This window comes from Chiloscyllium punctatum, chromosome 22 (assembly GCF_047496795.1).
Source record: "Chiloscyllium punctatum isolate Juve2018m chromosome 22, sChiPun1.3, whole genome shotgun sequence".
Taxonomy (NCBI): domain Eukaryota; kingdom Metazoa; phylum Chordata; class Chondrichthyes; order Orectolobiformes; family Hemiscylliidae; genus Chiloscyllium; species Chiloscyllium punctatum.
The window spans coordinates 24,404,655-24,422,545 of record NC_092760.1 but is presented as its reverse complement, the minus strand read 5'-3'; the positions used below and the strand labels follow the sequence as shown (position 1 = coordinate 24,422,545).

The following is a 17,891-nucleotide window of genomic DNA, read 5'->3' as shown; positions in this document are numbered from 1 at the left end:
AGTAACTGCACAGGTTCACTGCTGCGTCAGGGAGCAGTGTGAGTCTCGCTCTCTCGCTCTCTCGCTCTCTCCTGCACTGCCTGACCATGTGCTGCCTTGTCTGTTCCTTTCCCTTTTAACTGTGCTAGTTTGACTTTTTTTTCCAGAGTTCCAAAACAATGCAACAGCATATAAAACAGTAATTGCTGCTCCTGGAATTCGAGGAAATCACCTCCAACATGTAAAATATCTCAAAAAAAGGAGTAGCCTGTTGCAGCCAGAAATTTTTCCTGTCCTCCATCTTGGATTATTAAGGGGATGTAGTGGGACTGAAATTTTTGATCATCTGTGTTGTTTGAAGAGTAGGATTGTCTCCTATAATCATGTTATTTTTGAGTTTATTGAAAAGCCTAGTGAATGTCTCTTTTGTTCTGTTTGATATTTATGGCACGCAGAAGGCTTTTGATAAGCATCCACATAAGAGATTAGCATGTAAACTCAAACCGAATGGGATTGGGGTTAGTGACCTGGATAGAGAACTGGTTGGCAGACACGAAGCAAAGTAGGAATAAACAGAACAATTTCTGAATGGCAGCTAGTGACGACTAGGATACATCAGGGATCAACGATTCACAATAAGTGTTAGTGATAAATAGGTGAGCAAAGTACATGTAATTAATGTTTGCATGTAAACCAAAACTGGGTGGGAGGGTGAACTCTGAGGGAAATGGGAAAATGCTTCAGTATAATTTGGATATGTGGGCAATTGCATTGCAGATGAAATACGTGCATAAATGTGTGGATATCCACTTTGGTAGCTGAAACAGGAAGGCAGATTATTATTGGAATAGCAATATATTGGGAACGAGGAAGGTGCAATGAGCCCTGGGTGTCCTTGTACACCAGTCACTAAAAGTAAACATGCAGATGCAGCAGGTGCTAAAGAAAGCAAGTTGAATGTTGGCTTTCATAGCAAGATGATTCAAGTACAATTGTACTTGGTGGGACCATATCTGGAGTATAGTGTGTAATTTTGTGCTCTGAGGAAGGCGGTGCAACAAAGATTTACCAGTCCAGTCCGGCCACCTCAGGAATCAATGTATGAAGAGAGACAGAATCATTAATGAGTACTTTCACTGGAAGAATGAAGGAGGGTTTTGTAGAAACCCGTAAAAATCGTGAGTTTGAGAGGAGCAGTCAGACTCAGTGACCTGCTGTGTATGAGTCCATGACATTAAGCAGAGCTGATGACCTGAACCAGCTGGACGATACTGGTACACTTAACACATTCAAGTAACTTTTATTTAGAAGAAGCTGAAAATGGTACAGTGACATAATAACATTTCTGAGTGTAACCCGTACTTAGTTTAAAACAGTACCTTCAAACGAATGGCAGTTTCTGTTTCAAAGTCATGAATGTCAGTTTGGATGGTGTAACTGTGCACTCAATCCCCTGCCAAAGTTGTCTCCTGCCTGTGGCAGATGCAGCTGTCCTCTCCGGGTTCATGTGAGGCAGGTGGATTTCCAATTCCCCAGCATGGCCAGAAAAAAGCCAGACTAGGCGGGAGAATGCCATTTCTTCCTTGTGACAGAGATGGCCTGCGTTTAACTGCCTTGTTTGATCCAGTCCATGATGGTGGAGGAGTTGGGGAAGGTGGCTGGGCAGACGGATTTGTTCTCCTTGCAGAACCTCGTCTTGTAGAAGTAATGCATATCGCTGGGTTTTGCCTGGGACAAACACTCAGCAAAGGCCCTGTCACATTCACATGACATCCTGGTGCACACAGTCTGGCCCTTGCACTCTGTCTGTGCCTTCTTGCATGTGAAGTTGTACATGCTCCACTTGACCTGGCTGTGACAGCCCAGTATCACTCTTGTGTGGTAGTAGCAGCAATCATGGAGGAAACAGCACTGGTCCACCTGATCGACAGGCCTACTCGAGCCACCTGTCCCACAATAGCAGCCATAGTTGTGTAGCTTGATGAGGGAGATTCCCAGCTTGGAGCGGTAACACCACAGAGTCATAGCCATGTCAAAGAGGCCTCGTCGCTGTCGGGTTGTACCAGGACGCTGTTCAGCTGTGGGGCACAGGCATAACCAGATGACTGCAGGTAGAACCATCACTAAGAATCTGCTCGTCCTCATCCTCCTCATGTTCTCCTGACTGTTGCTACTCTGTGTTGTCCTGGTTTATATCAAGCCCTGTATTTCTTCCCTCCCTTCCGTGGTATCATGTGATCCCTGGCCCTTCCCCCATCTCATGGTGCCTCTGAAGTTTAGTTTTTGATGGCTGCGCATCCCAAGGAATTTGGTTCTAAATATTCATTTTAGCAGGACTGTTCCAAGTACAGGCAAAAAGACAGCTTCTTTGCTTTGGATGAAAGGATTTTAAAAAAGGATGATTGTAGGTATGGCTGTGTCTAAAATTAGTTGCAGGCAGTGTTTAGACAAATGTAGTGAATGTTTCCTGTTCTATCAGAATATGCTTGGTCTCTGTCTTCCATTGCTATCGTCCCAAATATTGTTCCCAAAATCCTTTTTCATGCCCATATTTTGCTCTTCTAATTGCTTTCTTAAGTTCCCACCTGTAGTTCCTGTATTCCTCAAAAGCTGCAGCTGAATTGCACCCTTTAAACTTGCTAAAAGCCCTAGTTCTCTTCCTTATCCAGCCATGAATTGTCCCAGACATCCAGGATTCTTTGAAATTATTGCTTCTACATTTCCCAATAGAGGGTACATGTTGGACCTGTACTTTCACCAGGTTGTGTTTGAATGCCCCCCTCCTGCCCCCACCATTGCTCCACCGTAGACTTACCCCCACAATGAGCTGTTCCCAGTCTACTGTGGCCAGATCCTGCTTTATTTTTATAAAATCTGTCTTCCCCCAGTCCAAAGCTGCTCTTTGCAGGCCATCCTTTTCCTTGTGTATAACAAATTTGAACTGTACCATGTTGTGAGCACTATCGTCTAAATGTTTCCCTGCTGCCACATCGAACACTTGGTTGGTTTCTTTCCCCAGAAGCAGATCCAGCACTGCACCATCCCTTATTGGGCATTTTACATATTGATACAAAAAAACCTCCCCTGGATACATTACAAGAAATCCACTCTCTCTAAACTCTTAACACTATGACTATCCTAATTTATGTTGAGAAAGATGGAATTTCCTACTTTAATTACCAAATTATTACTCTTACCTCCATGAATTGTCTACACATTTGCTCCTCTATTTCCTGCTTCGATGGCCTATAATACACTCCCAGTAATGTTGCTGCCCCTATGTTCTATCCACAAAGCCTTGTTTGAGGACCCTTCCAGGATATCATCTCTCCTTATTCCAGTAGTTGACTCCTTAATAGTGGTATACCACCACCCTTTTTACACCCTCCTTTGTCTATTAAGTCTTTCACTTAAAGAGTGATTTTGGGGCTGGCTGTCCTTTAGTTTCTCTCCTGTTTCTTTATAGCAGACCATCACATCAATTTGACCTGTTCTCCGACTTCTGTAACTGCCATCTCTGCAGGAGTCATCCCACTCAATGTATAATCTGCGCCCTTTCCTCCATTCTTCAGTGGAGGAATGAATGTCCTCGGTATAGTACCTCCCCATGTCACCATTGAGGATTTATTTAATGCTAGGGGTGAAACCACAAGAGGCTCAAGTGTAATTTAAGAAAATGTTGATGCAAGTAAATGTGTCCACAGAGCCACACCAGGCTTGGCTTTACTATAGTTAGAAAGTTGGATCCTTTTCTCAGTATAGTGATTTTCATTACCCTGTAAAGTAAAAATGAGCTGATGGGCAATGAAAAGAGACCTAACAACAAGGTGAAAGAATGCTTTTGCCCCTGTCTGCAAGGGAGGTCAGAGTGCTCTTGTCAGAATTTCAACCATAGTCACTTCCCCAACAGAGTCTTTCCCTGTAGCTTTGGACTTGTGCTTTTGGCGAAGTAGCTAAGCTTGTTAAATTACTCCTAAGACGGCCTCGCATCTTGTGACGGACTGTAAAATATCACACTGTTAGACCGTTTTGTATCGGCTAAGCTATGATTTGGATTTCTTTTCAAATAAGATGATTCACATAAGCAAACCCAGAAGCCAAAAATTATATAACCCAACTCGTAATTTACGTTGTGTACAAAATACTGTATTGGGTTGCATCAGCGGTTTTTCCATTTTCTCCTCCATACCTGAGTGCTACTTATGACTCTCGATCAAGATCCCATCTGTGACTACACCAGAGGCTGGCATTCAGTGTTGGTGGCAGCAAGGGCAAAGGGAATTTCACCCAGGCGCTTTGAACCCATCTCTTCATTAATGCTTTCGGAAAATGGGCAAAACCTTGCCTGTTATTGGTTGGATGCATGTAATCTTGCACAACTTTATACTATGATTTCTGTCTGCTCTAACTTCTGCAAATGCCGTGGCCATTTCAGCAGGCATTAAGAACTTAGAGGCAGATATTTAATAATTTCATTCAGTTATTTTAACTTAGTCCTTCATTCAGTTACTACATTGAAACCATTAACCTGGTTACGAGTTAAGATTAATTCATGCAAGGTCATGCAAAACGTTTGTGCATTATTCAGTTTCCCTGAAAGTTGCACCCAGAGAAATCTAGGAATAGGTGGAGGGCATTCTCTCTCTCTCAATCCTGCTCTGATATTTATTACTTTAACCCTCAATAGCCTTATCTAACAAACATTTTATTATCTTCGGTTTTTGTCTGTTTTGATTGACAAATTCTTATTGGCAGGTAGTAGTGGGGTGTAGCTTTCCATTACCAGCTCAGCTTCTGGCTGTGCCAGTGAGGACCTGGTGCCAAGTTACTGGCTCTCAGTTGGTCAGAAGAGCACCACAGTGGGTCTTAGCATTAAAGTGTCAGGGGCATGCAAACCCACCCGTGGCCAATCACTGTCGAGTGACTGTCTACCAGCACAATACATTTGGGACTGATGTGCGACACCCCCTCCTGTTCAGTGAAGCTGGTGCTGTCTGCCCAACCCCATGCTGGCAATATGTCCAGAAATCAGAATGGGCCATTTGACACACAGAGAGAGAGAGAGAGGGAGAGAGAGAAGGTGCTAACTCTGGATAATATCCAGTCACTGACCTGCAGGTGGTAACTGTTTGCGCTGGATTCGAGGAACGAGCAGTGAGGTTAAAGGGAGACAATGAGTAGGCTGTAATTAGAGGTCCAGTAGGAGCCAGACCCAATGCTAGAAGCAATGCTTGGCCCCGGGTGGGACCTGCACTTGGTTAAAAGCACTGCACAAACTAATTATGGGGAGGAAAATAAATGTGTCTTTGCACATTGTGACTGGGCTATTTTAAGGCACTGTGTGTTTGTCAGAGTGTCTCTCTCAGTTTGATAGCAGTAGTCACAAACCTGGCCCAGCACCCACTCTGCAATTAGCAGTTCCACAACTCTGAAAGATAGAGGCTGGCTTTCCCTTGTGCCTTTTGTAATCTCTAGGATTGCAAAGCACTTCACAGCCAAGTTTCAATACTTTCAAATTTAGAAAACAGGGTGACCCATTTCTAACAGCGAGATCCCCATAAAAGCAATTTTACAATGACCAGTTCATTCAGGGGTTTAGTTTTTCTTCCATCCACATCTCCTCTGTATCTATTGTTGTTTTGTCCTATTCCCACTTTCATCAATTCTTCCCACCAACTCTTTGATCATTCAGCCTCTCCCATCTCCTGCCCTATCACTAGCCTACCCTTCCAGATTTCCCCAGTTCTGAAGAAGAGTTGTTGATATGAAATGTGAATGCTGCTTCTCTCCTCCAGTGATACTGGCCGAACTGCTAAGGAGTTCCAGCACTCTTTCAGATTTTCATCACCTGCAGTATTTTGCTTTTGCTTTTATTCCCATAGCTTCTCATTGAGGGATTAGTATTGGGCGTAAGGTGAAGAGAAACTCAACACCCTTTTGAAATCTGTCACAGAGTAGACTGTGCCACTCGGAGGGTGGGCTGCTTGTCAGGGTAGCTGCCTTCGATTTGATGTCCTCCCTTCAAATTGATTTTGTAATCCAAGTTGCTGAAATTATTTATCTGCTTACTCTAGGTTGGCCATGAACCCATTGCACCAGTGATGGGTCGGAACATCTTCCGACGACCAGTTCTCCAGCTGCCCGGACTCTTCACATATGGTGCGTACTGAAGTGATGCAGATCAATGTTCGTTCCTGAGATTGCTGTCCATCAAGTGCCCACACACACTCAGCAAACACATTCTTCACCACAGAGTCACTGCCATTCATATTATACAGTAGTACTGCTTTGGAGTGTTTGACAGGCGCAGGGCAACGGGAACATTACTCTGTATCTAACTTCATAATATCCTTGGTCCTGGCAGTGTTTGGGACAGTGTTGAGGGAGCTTTGCTTCCAGGTTTAAAAAAACGTAGAGCAAGCAATACTTTTTCAGTTTGAGAGAGATAGGGAGCTTTAATCTAACACTCTGTTGTCCCTGTTCTGGGTAGTGTTCAATGGAGACATTGTGGAGGAAGCTCTCCTTTTAGTTTAAAAGAGTGGAGAGATCCTTACTCTGTACCTAAGTCACTGTTGCCACTGTTTGTCAGTGGTGAAGGGAGGGAATGTTGAGCACACAATATTGAACAGTACAGCACATGAAGTGGCCCTTCAGCTCCCCATGTCTGTCGACCATTCTACACTAATCCCATCTGCCTGCCCATGGTCTGTATCCCTCTACTTTCTGACTGTTCATCTCTCTGCCTCTTAAACTTTGCTATCCTATCTGCTTCTACCACCTCTCCTGTCATTTTGTTCTTGGCACTTACCACACGCTGTGTAAAACAAAACACATTCCTCGCACATTTCCTTTAAGCCTTTCCCCATCTCACCTTAAATCTATATTTGACATTTTCACCCTGTGACAAAGACACTGACTATCCATCTATCCACATCTCTCATCATTTTATATACTTTTATCAGGTTGCCCCTCAGCCTCCAACTCTCTCGCGAATACAGTCCAAGTTTGTCTAACCTCTCCTTGTAGCTAATACATTCTAATCTTGGCAACAGCCTGATAAAGCTCTTTTGCACCCTCTCTAAAGCCACCAGCTTACACAATGTGATCAGAACTGCACATAATAGTCTAAATGTGGCCTAAATAAAAGTTTATACAGCTGCAATGTCACTTATCAACTTTTATACTCAGTTTCCTGAACGATGAAGACCAACATGCTGTATGCTGCCTTTACCATTTGCATTGCCACATTTGGGGAACTCTGAACTTGTATCTGAACATTCATTTGTATATCAATGCTCCTTAGGGTCTTGCTATTTCTTGTACATTTCTTTTTGCATTTGACCATCCAAAATGTATGATCTCACATTTGTCCAGATTAAACTCCATCCGCCATTTGTCCCACCCATCTTTCCAACTTAGACAGAGGGTGGATGTGTGTATGGGACAGGCTGCCAGAGGAGGTGGTGGTGGCAGATACAGTTACAACATTTAAAAGCCATCTGGATGCATGTGAATAGGAAGGCTTTAGAGCGATATAGGCCAAATGCTGTCAAATGGGACAGTTTAGGGCATTTGTTTGTGGCAGATGTGTTGAACCAAATGATCTGTTTCCATGCTGTACAACTCTGACTCTGGTTTATATCCTGTTGTATCCTTTGATAACCTGCCTCACTATCCTCAGCTCCACGGATTTCCTTGTCATCTGTAAAATTACTAATCAGATCATCTACACTTTCATCCAAATCATTTATATGCACTGCAAACAGCAGAGGTCACAGCACTGACCTTTGTGGGATATCATGGTCATAGACCTTAAGTCAGAAAAAAACACCCCTCCCCAACTACCCTCTGTCTTCTGTGAGCAAGCCAATTTTATGACCAATTTGCCAACACACCAGGGGTTTCTTGCAATTTCAATCTTCAGGACCAGAATATCTTTATGCTTTAGACAAGTGCAACATTCACTGCCCTCCACTCATGAAATATTTTTATCACTACCTCAAAAGACCCAGTCAAGTTTGTGAGACAGGGCCTACCCCACACAAAACCATGCTGACTGTCTCTAATAAGGAAGAAGTGAGGACTGATGAAGAGCTAATGCTCAAAATGTCGACTGTCTTGCTCCTCTGACGCTGCCTGAGCTGCTGTGCTTTTCCAGTGCCACACATTTTGTCCCTAATAAGTCGATTCTTCTCAAAATGCAAGTAAATGCTGTTCCTATGAATCTTTTCCAATAACTTCCCTGACACTGGCCTATAATTTCCTGCATTATCCCTGTTGCCTTTCTTAAACAAAAGAACAACATCGACAATTCTCCAGTCTTCTGCGATATTGCCTCTGGCTAAAAAGGATACAAAGATCTCTGTAAAGGTCTCAGCAATCTCCTCCCTTGCCTCCCTCAGATCCTATCAGGCCCTGGAAACTTATCTACCTTAATGGTTTTGAAGACACCCAACATCATGTCCTCCTTAATGTCTAAGTGCCCCAGAATAACAGCATACCCATTTCTAATTTAACACCATCTGTGTCCTTCTCCTTGGTGAATACCAATGCAACATATCCATGAATGAGTGCACTCATTTCCTCTGGCTCCGTGCGGAAGTTACTCCTTTCCCTAGCTGCCGTCTTGCTTCTGAAAACATATAAAATGCCTTGGTATTCTCCTTAATCCTACGTGCTTTCATGGCCCCTCCTAGCCCTCATAATTTCTTGCTGAAGTTCTTTTCTGCTTCCTTTGTACTGTTCAAAGGCCTTTTCAATTTTCTAAACCTTACAAATGCTTCCTTTTTTTTAATGACTAACCTTTCAACATCTCTTGTCATCCAAGTTCAAAAATGTTGCCATCTTTACCTTTCATCCTCAGGAATATGCCAGTTATGAACTCTGATCAACTAGCTTTTAAATGAGTCAGATGTGGAGTAACCCTCAAACACACTCACCACCCCCACCCCCCAAATTTCTCCAGTCTAATCTAATTGAAGGTACTGTGTAGAGTACCAGTGCAGATGAGTGGCTTTGTCCTGGATGTGTTAGTGCTATTGAATGTCAAAGGCCAATATGTCTATTTATCATTGGAGATGGTCACTGACTATTACCTGTATGACACAAATGTTACTTGCCATCTATCAGCCCAAGCCTAGATATTAATAGAGGAAAGGTCATCGATGATGCTGGTTGGATGTAGGACACTACAGCAGTGTTTTTCCAGTTTTTTTTTCATTTCACTGTTCCTATATTTGAGAAGATCAAACTTGATGGATTTGATACTTTCTGCGTTTGTCTTGCAGCCAAGCACATTGTGAGCATTGATGGAAAGCGGGGTCTGTTTAAAGGCCTAACACCTCGCTTGTGTGCAGGAACCATCGGGACCATTGTACATGGCAAAGTACTACAGGTAGCTGCCGTCATAGTGGTGTTATGAATGATTGCACGCTGAGGCACCGGAGTGGGGAGGAAAGGGGTGTGGTGATCGTGCTGCGGATTCGGGGGACTCGTGACACGGTGGGGTGGGTGGTAATGCACTTCACGTCAAGGCATTGTGGGGACAGGTTTGGAGTCTGGGATGGACACATGGTAATTTACAACTGGGATGTATGCACTGGTGTCTGTCACAACAGAGTCGGAGGCTGATACTGTTAGTGGAGAGGAGCTAGAACCTGTTAAACCTGTACATGCCAGGAGCCAGCATCTTACTGAGGCAAGGACTGACACTCCTTGTGTTGGACCTGTACAGGGCAATTTGGCTGTGGATACTCTGAGCCCACACTGTAGCTCTCTACCTTCAACCACACTTTTACTTTGGCATTATGGACACAGCCACGAAATAGTTGATCAGAATTGGAATGTCAGAGCCAGGTTACATGTAGGTATCAGAGGTTGTGTCCTTTTCCTCCGATTTAAAAAGTGTACATCTCTTGCTGGATTTTATTTTCAATTTCTTTCTAAGGCCCTGCCACTCTGAAGTCCCCTTCTCTCTCTCTCTCTCTCTCTCTCTCTCTCTCTCTCTCTCTCTCTGTATCATGTGCTCCTCATGTTACAGTCCCACTCTCACTTCCTCTGTATCTTTTTGTTACAGAGCTATCAGGAGATGAAAGAAAATGAGGTAAGTGCCAGTCTTATAATTCCGCTCTTGTACTGATGTGCACAGTATTAACTCACTCCCAGTATCTGATATTCTATGTATAAACCATCCAGAAATTTCACCCTCCTCCCAAGTAGGTTCCAGTCTGTTTCGTTCCTGAGTATCTGTTATAAGTCCCTCAATTAGGTTCCAGTATAACTTACTTCTCAGTATCTGTTATTCTGTATATAAATCCCTCGATTATGTAATTCACTCCCAAACAGCTGTTATTTTATATGTAAACCATCCCGAAGCCCTCGATTAGTTTGAGTTTGTTATTCTAGCTATTCTGTCAGTCTAGTGCTGCTTTCCATCAGTTTTCACTGGCTGCTGACAGACAGTGTGACCCCCACCATTTGGAGTCTTGACAATTCTCTTTACTAGGATGAACTTCAGTATTTCATAGGTTAATATGCATCTGTCATAACTGTTCTGACCTGTCAATTATGTTTCCTACTTTGACTTGCAGTGCACTGAAATGGAGAAAATTGGAGAGGAACCATCACTGCATCGTGTATTTGAAGAGGTAGGACTAAACATGACTCTTGTTTCTCCATATCCAGCCAGTGCTGTTGCTTCCAGCTCTTCCTGGGAGGAGGATGCAGCATCGAATGTGCTTGGGCAAGTTTGTATACGAGGTGACACTGCTATAGTGATAGTCTCAGAATTCTGTTTGCTCCTCTTGACTAATTCAGGTCACATTTCAAATCATTGAACACAAAAACTAAAACCAGTTTATTGGCCCTGTTCATTTGGATTTATCCACTATGGCTGTTAATTAATCTGCAGTGACTGTTCTTTCCTTTCTGACATCATTTGGTGGGCAGCACAGTGGTGAGCACTGCTGCCTCACAGCGCCAGAGACCTGGGTTCAATTCCCACCTCAGGCGACTCTGTGTGAAGTTTGCATATTCTCCCCCTGTCTGCATGGGTTTCCTCCGGATGCTACGCTTTGCTCCCACCATCCAAAAATGTGCACGTTTGGTGAATTGGCCATGCTAAATTGCCCGTCATGTTAGGTGTAGGGGAATGGGTCTGGGTGGGTTGTGCTTTGGTGGGTCAATGTGGACTTGTTGGGCCGAAGGGCCTGTTTCTGCACTATAACTAATCTTAAAAAAAAAGTAATCTTAAAAAAAAAATCATTCATTCCTCTTGGTATTTTGAAGAAACTGAAATTCGCACCCTACCCAAACCACTGCTACCAGCACTGTGAACCCCTCCTGATATAACCAGTGATGTGATGTGATCTCTCTTTGCCCTGACTCTCCCTGTGTTCTTCTTCCTTCTCAAAAACATCATCTCCGGATGCTGTTATTCAGTTTCAAAAAAATCATTCGTAGAACTGTACAGTGCAGGAATGGGCCCTTCAGCACGGTGCCAAATGAAACTAATCCCTTCTGCACACTCTTGGTTCATATCCCTGCATTTTCATGTGTTTTTGTAAAAATCCCTTAAATGCCCTTATTGTATCTGCCTCCCGCCACCACCCTGGCAGTGCATTCCAGACTCCTACCACACTGTGTAAAAGGCCTGTCCCTCTTATCTCCTTTGAACCCCCCCCCCCCCCCCCCCCCCCCCCCCAGCCAAAACAAATGCATACCTCCTAATATTAGTCATTTCAACCCTGGGGAAAAAAAGTTCTGACTGTCAACTCTATCTATGTATCTCATAATTTTATAGACATTTATCAAGTTGCCCCTTAACCTCCATAACTCAAGAGAAAACAACTTGAGTTTTTCTAGCCTTTCTTTCATAGATCATACCCCCTAAAACAGGCAGCATCCTGGTAAACCTCTTCTGCGCTCTCTCAAGCCTCCCTATCCTTCCTGGAATATGGCAGCATTTGAACCCAATACTCTTTAAGTGTGGCCTAACCAAAGTCTTATAAAGCTGCAACATGACACACTCGTACTCAACTCCTCAAACAATAAAGGCGATCTGCTTGTGTGGCCACTTTCAGGGAGCTATGGACTTGAACCTCAAGATCCTTATGTACAACAATGCTGTTCAGAATTCTGCCATATACTTTTCCATAACATTTGATCTCCCAAAGTGCAGCACCTCACATTTACCCAGATTAAACTTCACTTGCCACTTCTCTGCTCATATCGGCAACTGATCTGTCCTGCTGTATCCTTTGACGACCTTCTACGCTATCCACAACTCCACCGATCTTTGTATTGTCTGCAAACTTGCTAATCCACCCCCGTACCTTTTCACCCAAGTCATTTATATATATTTCTATATATATATAATATATATATATATAAAACAAACAGCAAAGGTCCCAGTATGGATCCCTGCAGAACACCACTAGTCACAGACCTCCAGCCTGAAAAACAGCCTTCCACCACTACCCTCTATCTTCTATGGCAAGCTAATTCTGAATCCACATGGCCAAGTCACTGAGGATCCCATGCATCTTAATCTTCTGGATGAGCTACCATGAGAAACTTGTCGAATGTCTTATGAAAATCTATATAAACAACATCCGCTGTTCTACCCTTCACTATCATCTTCACTATCACCTCAAAAAATTCAATAAAATAAGTAAGACATGACCTGTCATGCACAAAGCCATGCTAGCTGTGCCTAATTAGGCCATGCTTTTCTAAATGCACGTAGATCTTATCCCTAAGAATTCTCTCCAATAGCTGCCCAATCACTGATCTGAGACTCACTAGTCTATAGTTTCCTGGATTATCCCTATTTCCCTTCTTGAACAGAGGAACAACATTAGCTACGCGCCAGTTCTCCGGGGCACCTCCAGTGTTTAGCGAGGATACAAAGATCTTGGCCAAAGCCCCAGAAATCTCCTGTCTTGTGCCTCTCAGTAACCTGGGGTAGAAACCTTTGGATCCTCGGGACTTATCCACCTTAATGCTCTTCAAGAAACCCGACACCACTACTTTCTTGATCTCAAAATGGCTTAGCATATTCCACACAAATCTCACTATCCTCCATATCCTGCTCCTGGGTGAATACCGCTGCAAAGTGCTCAGTTAGGATCTTGCCCACATCCTGTGCCTCCAAACACAAGTTCCCTCCGTTATCCTTGAGTGGTCCTACCTTCTCCCTAGTTATCATTTTGTTTTTAATGAATGGATAGAATGCCTTGGGATTCTGTTTAAACCCTACTTGCCAAGGCCATTTCATGGCCCCGTCTTGCTCTCCTAATTCCCTGCTTGAGTACTTTCCTGTTTTCTTTGTATTCCTCACGGGATTCTGTCTGATTTTAGCTTCCTTAACCTTAAATGTACTGCTTTTTATTTTCATTTTAAATTCACAACTTCCCTCATTAACCAAGGATCCCATCTTTGTCCTTCCTCCTTACTAGAGCATGCTGAGCTTGAACTCTCCCCACCAGGGCTTTAAACAATTCCCGTCTGTCAAATGTGGACTTGCTTGATAACAGCTCCTCCGAATTAACACTCCACAACTCCTGCCTGACATAATTTGCCCTCTCCAGATTTAGTACCTTCCCGCAAGGTTCATAGCTATCTTAAAACTTAAGGAGTGGTGATCACTGTTTCAGATTGCTCTCCCACTGAGAGGTCAGTCACCCAGCCAGACTCATTAGCCAATACGAGGTCCAGTATGACCCCTGTTCTGGACCAGGTCAGACCCGTCAAAACATCTTAAGAAAGTAGCCCAGACCCTAACTTTGCGAGTTGTTTTATGCAGATATTCCAGGAGGGATGCAATTGGTTAAACCAAATTCATCAGTCTTTGTAACTGTATTAACTTTGTGATACCCCATTGGGTACCGTCTGGTTTTGACGCCATTACTATAGGTGAGCTCCTGCCGCTGTAACTCACTTCGACTATGTCGTCAGTGTTCAATCTCCTTTTGAACCTGCGCCAACTTTAGGGGGTTATTACTGTAAGGATGTTGCTTAATTGGAACAGCATCTTCTATATCTACATCATGCATAATTAGGCAAGTACTTGCCAGCTTATTTCCACATATCTCTCCATGTGATAGCAATAAGTCTTTTAGGTCATTTTGATTTTTCTCTAGAAGGTAACTCAATTTATCCCAATTTTTGACAACTTCCTCATTGACCAATTTAATCAGAATCCTCTGAACTTGGGTCTTCACTCTGTGTTGTAACTGATAACACAGTCGCCTTTGGCTTTCCTTCCCTGTCTTTTGAGCATATTCACATGACACACTCTACGAGATTTCTTTCTTACTGGAGTCCTTACCAAATAGTTCACCTCACTCGGCTTGACAAAGTCCACTAAACGTTGCTTTTAAAGGTTCACCTATCACTGGAAGTAACACTAAAACCTTATCACTGATAGCAAAATTTCGGGTTTTTGAGTTCTTGTCTGTTTCCTGTTTCGTTGTATGCTGTGATACTTTTAAATGTCTAGCTAACGCCCCCTGCTCTATTTAATCGTTCCTGAAAATTTGACACATAGTCCAAATATATGGCCTCTGAATTCTGATTTACCAATTTCTCCTTAATCAATTTTAGCAGTTCTCTCACTTCCTGCCCTAAGACTAATTAAAATGGACTAAATTTGGTGCATCTCTGAAGGTACAAAGGGAAGTCCTTTATCCCAATCATCTGGAGAGGCTTGAATATAAGTCCTCAATATGGTCTTTAATGTCTGATGCCACCTTTTTAGCGCTCTCTATAACTCTGGATGATACGCAGTGGATTTGAATTGTTTTATTCCTCAGCTGTCCATAACTTCCTTGCATGTGAAGTTTAACCCTTGATCTGATTGTATCTCTGTGGGTAGTCTATATCTGGTGCATATTTGAGTAATTCCTCTACAATCCTTTTGTCTGTGATGTTGCGTAATGGAACGGCCTCCAGAAATCTAGTCAACACATCTATGATTGTTAATAAATACTGATTCCCAGTTTTTGTTTTATGTAGGGGTCCTAAGCAAACAATTAAGACTTGTAAAAGGTTCCTCAAATGCGGGAATAAATATGAAAGGTTTTATTACTGCCTGTGGTTTTCCAATTACGTGACATGTATGACATGTCTAGTAAAATTCAACCATATCCTTGTGCAATCCAGACCAGTAAAAGTGGCTTTGTATTTTAGCTTGAGTTTTTCTCACTCCTAAATGACCCCCTACTGGTAGCTCATGCACCACCCTGATCAAACATGGTCTCTGCTAATTCCATTTCCACTTTCTTATCTGTAGTCTTTGATCTTTGTTTCAACTGGTGATTTTGTGACCTCGTTACCACACAGTCAGGAAAAAACCGAGGATGCGTATCTTGCAGTAGTTCAGTTGCCCGAGGTTCCGTTGGCTAAGCAATAATCCCACCTGTGAACCAGCTATATCATTAGCAAGGACAAATTGTGTTCCTGGAGCTGAGAGTTTGTCCAGTATTCCTACCACGACTTCTCCATTCTTCACTGGACTTTCTAACCTCACTTTACATAATTGAGTGCTTCTTGTCTGACCGTGAATTCCCATTACTAACACTTTTTCTGGCAACAGTCCTTTGGAGGTACCCATCTCATCTTTCAGCATTACAGATTGACAGGATCCTGTGTCTCTTAATATCGTAACCTCTTTGCCTGCTGCTTTTGGCCTGTGTGAGTAAACTTTTCCTTCGCAGGTATATGGTTTAAGAAGATCTGACACTTGCTCCTTAACCCATTTCCGACCAGCTTGTACATTCTGGTGCAGCTTTCTAGCCTCTCCTGTGTTTTCCGTTGCCACTCCAACGAAATTCACTGGCTTCTCCTGTTTTCCTACATCTGACTTCCTAGTGCTTTTCCTAACCCACCCTAGACTGCTGTGATTTCAGTATTGCAGTAAAAACACTGAAGCTTTATAACTTTTCTTTTCCCTTCAAGGGTTTCCTTTTCGCCCTGTGGTAAGTTATCCTTATGATCTTCACTGAAATCTATATCTCTCTTTCCACGTGAGGCTTTCTCTTTTCCCCAATTTCCATCCCTCATGGATTGAAATTGGTTTTGGAAGCCAAACTTTCTATTTATGGGCCAACTCATAATAGTCAGCCATTTCAGCTGCTAATCTTGCTGTTTTAACTCTCTGCCTTTCCACGAGTTTTCACTACTTCAGGAAGTGAATTTTTGAACTCCTCCAAAATAATAGTCTAAGAACATCATTAGTTTGCTCTATCTTTAATGCCCGTACCCACCTATCAAAATTACTTTGTTTGATCCTTTCAAACTCTCTGTAGGTTTGACCAGGGACCCTCCTTAGATCCCTGAAATGTTGTCTGTAGGCTTCTGGCATAAACTCATATGCACTTAAGATGGCTTTCTTCATTCACCTCATACCCCCCAGGTACCTCCTTCAATAGTGATGCGAATCCCTCATTAACTCTGTCAACAAGTTTTGTTTGGATCAACAAAACCCACATGGTCACTGGCAACTGCATTTGTTTAGCCTCCTTTTCAAGTGAGATGAAACAGTCTTTCACATCCTTCTCATCAAATTTGGGTAATGCTTGAATATACTTATAGTTTCTCACCAGGACTTTGGCTGCTATGGGTTTGCTCAACCTCACTCTGCCTCATTAAGCTTATCTTCATCCTTTTAAGCTGACTTTCCTGTCTAAGTGCCAATTTCAGAAGTTCAAGCTCCCTCTCTCTCTTCTCTGTGTGTGTGTGTGTGTGTTTGTCCCTCTCTCTGTCTCTTTCCTCTGCTTTTAATCGTAATTCAAACTATTTCATTTCCGTTGCCCTTTCCTTGACTTTTGCCTCTAACTCAAGCTACTTTATTTTCAATTGAATTTTAGCCATCTCTAAAGATTCTGATGGCATTTCCAGCAAATGTAGATGCTGAGCTACTGCTGTAATTATCTTTCCTTTCCTCACGGAAGGAGGCAGCTCCAGCTCCAATTGGTTTGCTAATTCCAGCAGCTTGACCTTAATCATGTTTTGTAAAACCCCCAAAGTCACTACTTCCACCCCCAGAAATATCCTAGTGACTGAAAGAGCCACTGCTATCCCAAACACTGTTTAAACCAACCAATTTCAACACCCAGAACAAAAGACACTAGCACCGACCACTCGCTGCCTTCGAGTCCAACAACCCTAATCCCAATTTGGAACTATAGAGAAAATCCAGCCAAGAGACTCCAATCTGTTATACACCAGACCAGGTCAACCCCCTCAAAGCATTTCAAGAAAGCAGCCCAGACCCTAACCTTGCTAGTTGTTTTAAGTCTGTGTAATGCGGATAGTCCAAGAGGGATGAGGTTGGTCAAACTACATAGTTTTAAACAAAACAGAATTTATTTACAAGGTTGCTGAATGAAACACAAACAAAAGAGAACAGAATACCGAATAACTTAACCTATTCAAAAACCCAACAGGTAATCCCAACTTAATGATGCTGTACCCAGTACCTGCAACAATCCCGATAAATATCCCTTGGCACAAAAGGTAAAATGAAACCCAGGTTCTTACAGGAGAGAAGTCAGAGAGAGATCACCATGGACTGCTTCTTTGAGGTCCAGCAACCTTTTCAACTCTACTTTGCAAAAACCAAACCAGAGAGGGACTGAGCAGGGAGAACTGGCCGCTCCCCTTTCATTGGACAAGTGTATTTTTAAACTTAAAAAAGCCTTTTTCCTGAGGCAAAATCAAATTGACCCCCTAAAGCCCTTCAACTTAGACTTTTTGGGGTCTGTATCTTTTAGGGCCTCTCTGAAAAAGGAAACAAGGACACCATAATCTTGTTAAAGGAGCAGCATGTCGCACCCCTCCTCTCATTGGGCTGTTCTCACACTGTTTCAAGAAACCCACTTGGATGCATTTATCAAATTCCACCTTGTCTA

General features: G+C 42.9%; 1 protein-coding gene across 2 annotated transcripts in view; it reads left to right on the top strand.

Moving 5' to 3' along the window:
* Positions 1–17,891, top strand: part of mtch2 (mitochondrial carrier homolog 2) — a 45,668-nt gene that overhangs the window by 6,980 nt on the left and 20,797 nt on the right. For both annotated transcript variants that reach the window (XM_072591899.1, XM_072591900.1), the window contains exons 2-5: positions 6,054–6,138; positions 9,267–9,373; positions 10,055–10,081; positions 10,569–10,625. In XM_072591899.1, the coding sequence (XP_072448000.1) occupies positions 6,054–6,138; positions 9,267–9,373; positions 10,055–10,081; positions 10,569–10,625 (276 nt within the window). The remainder of the gene's footprint in view (positions 1–6,053; positions 6,139–9,266; positions 9,374–10,054; positions 10,082–10,568; positions 10,626–17,891) is intronic.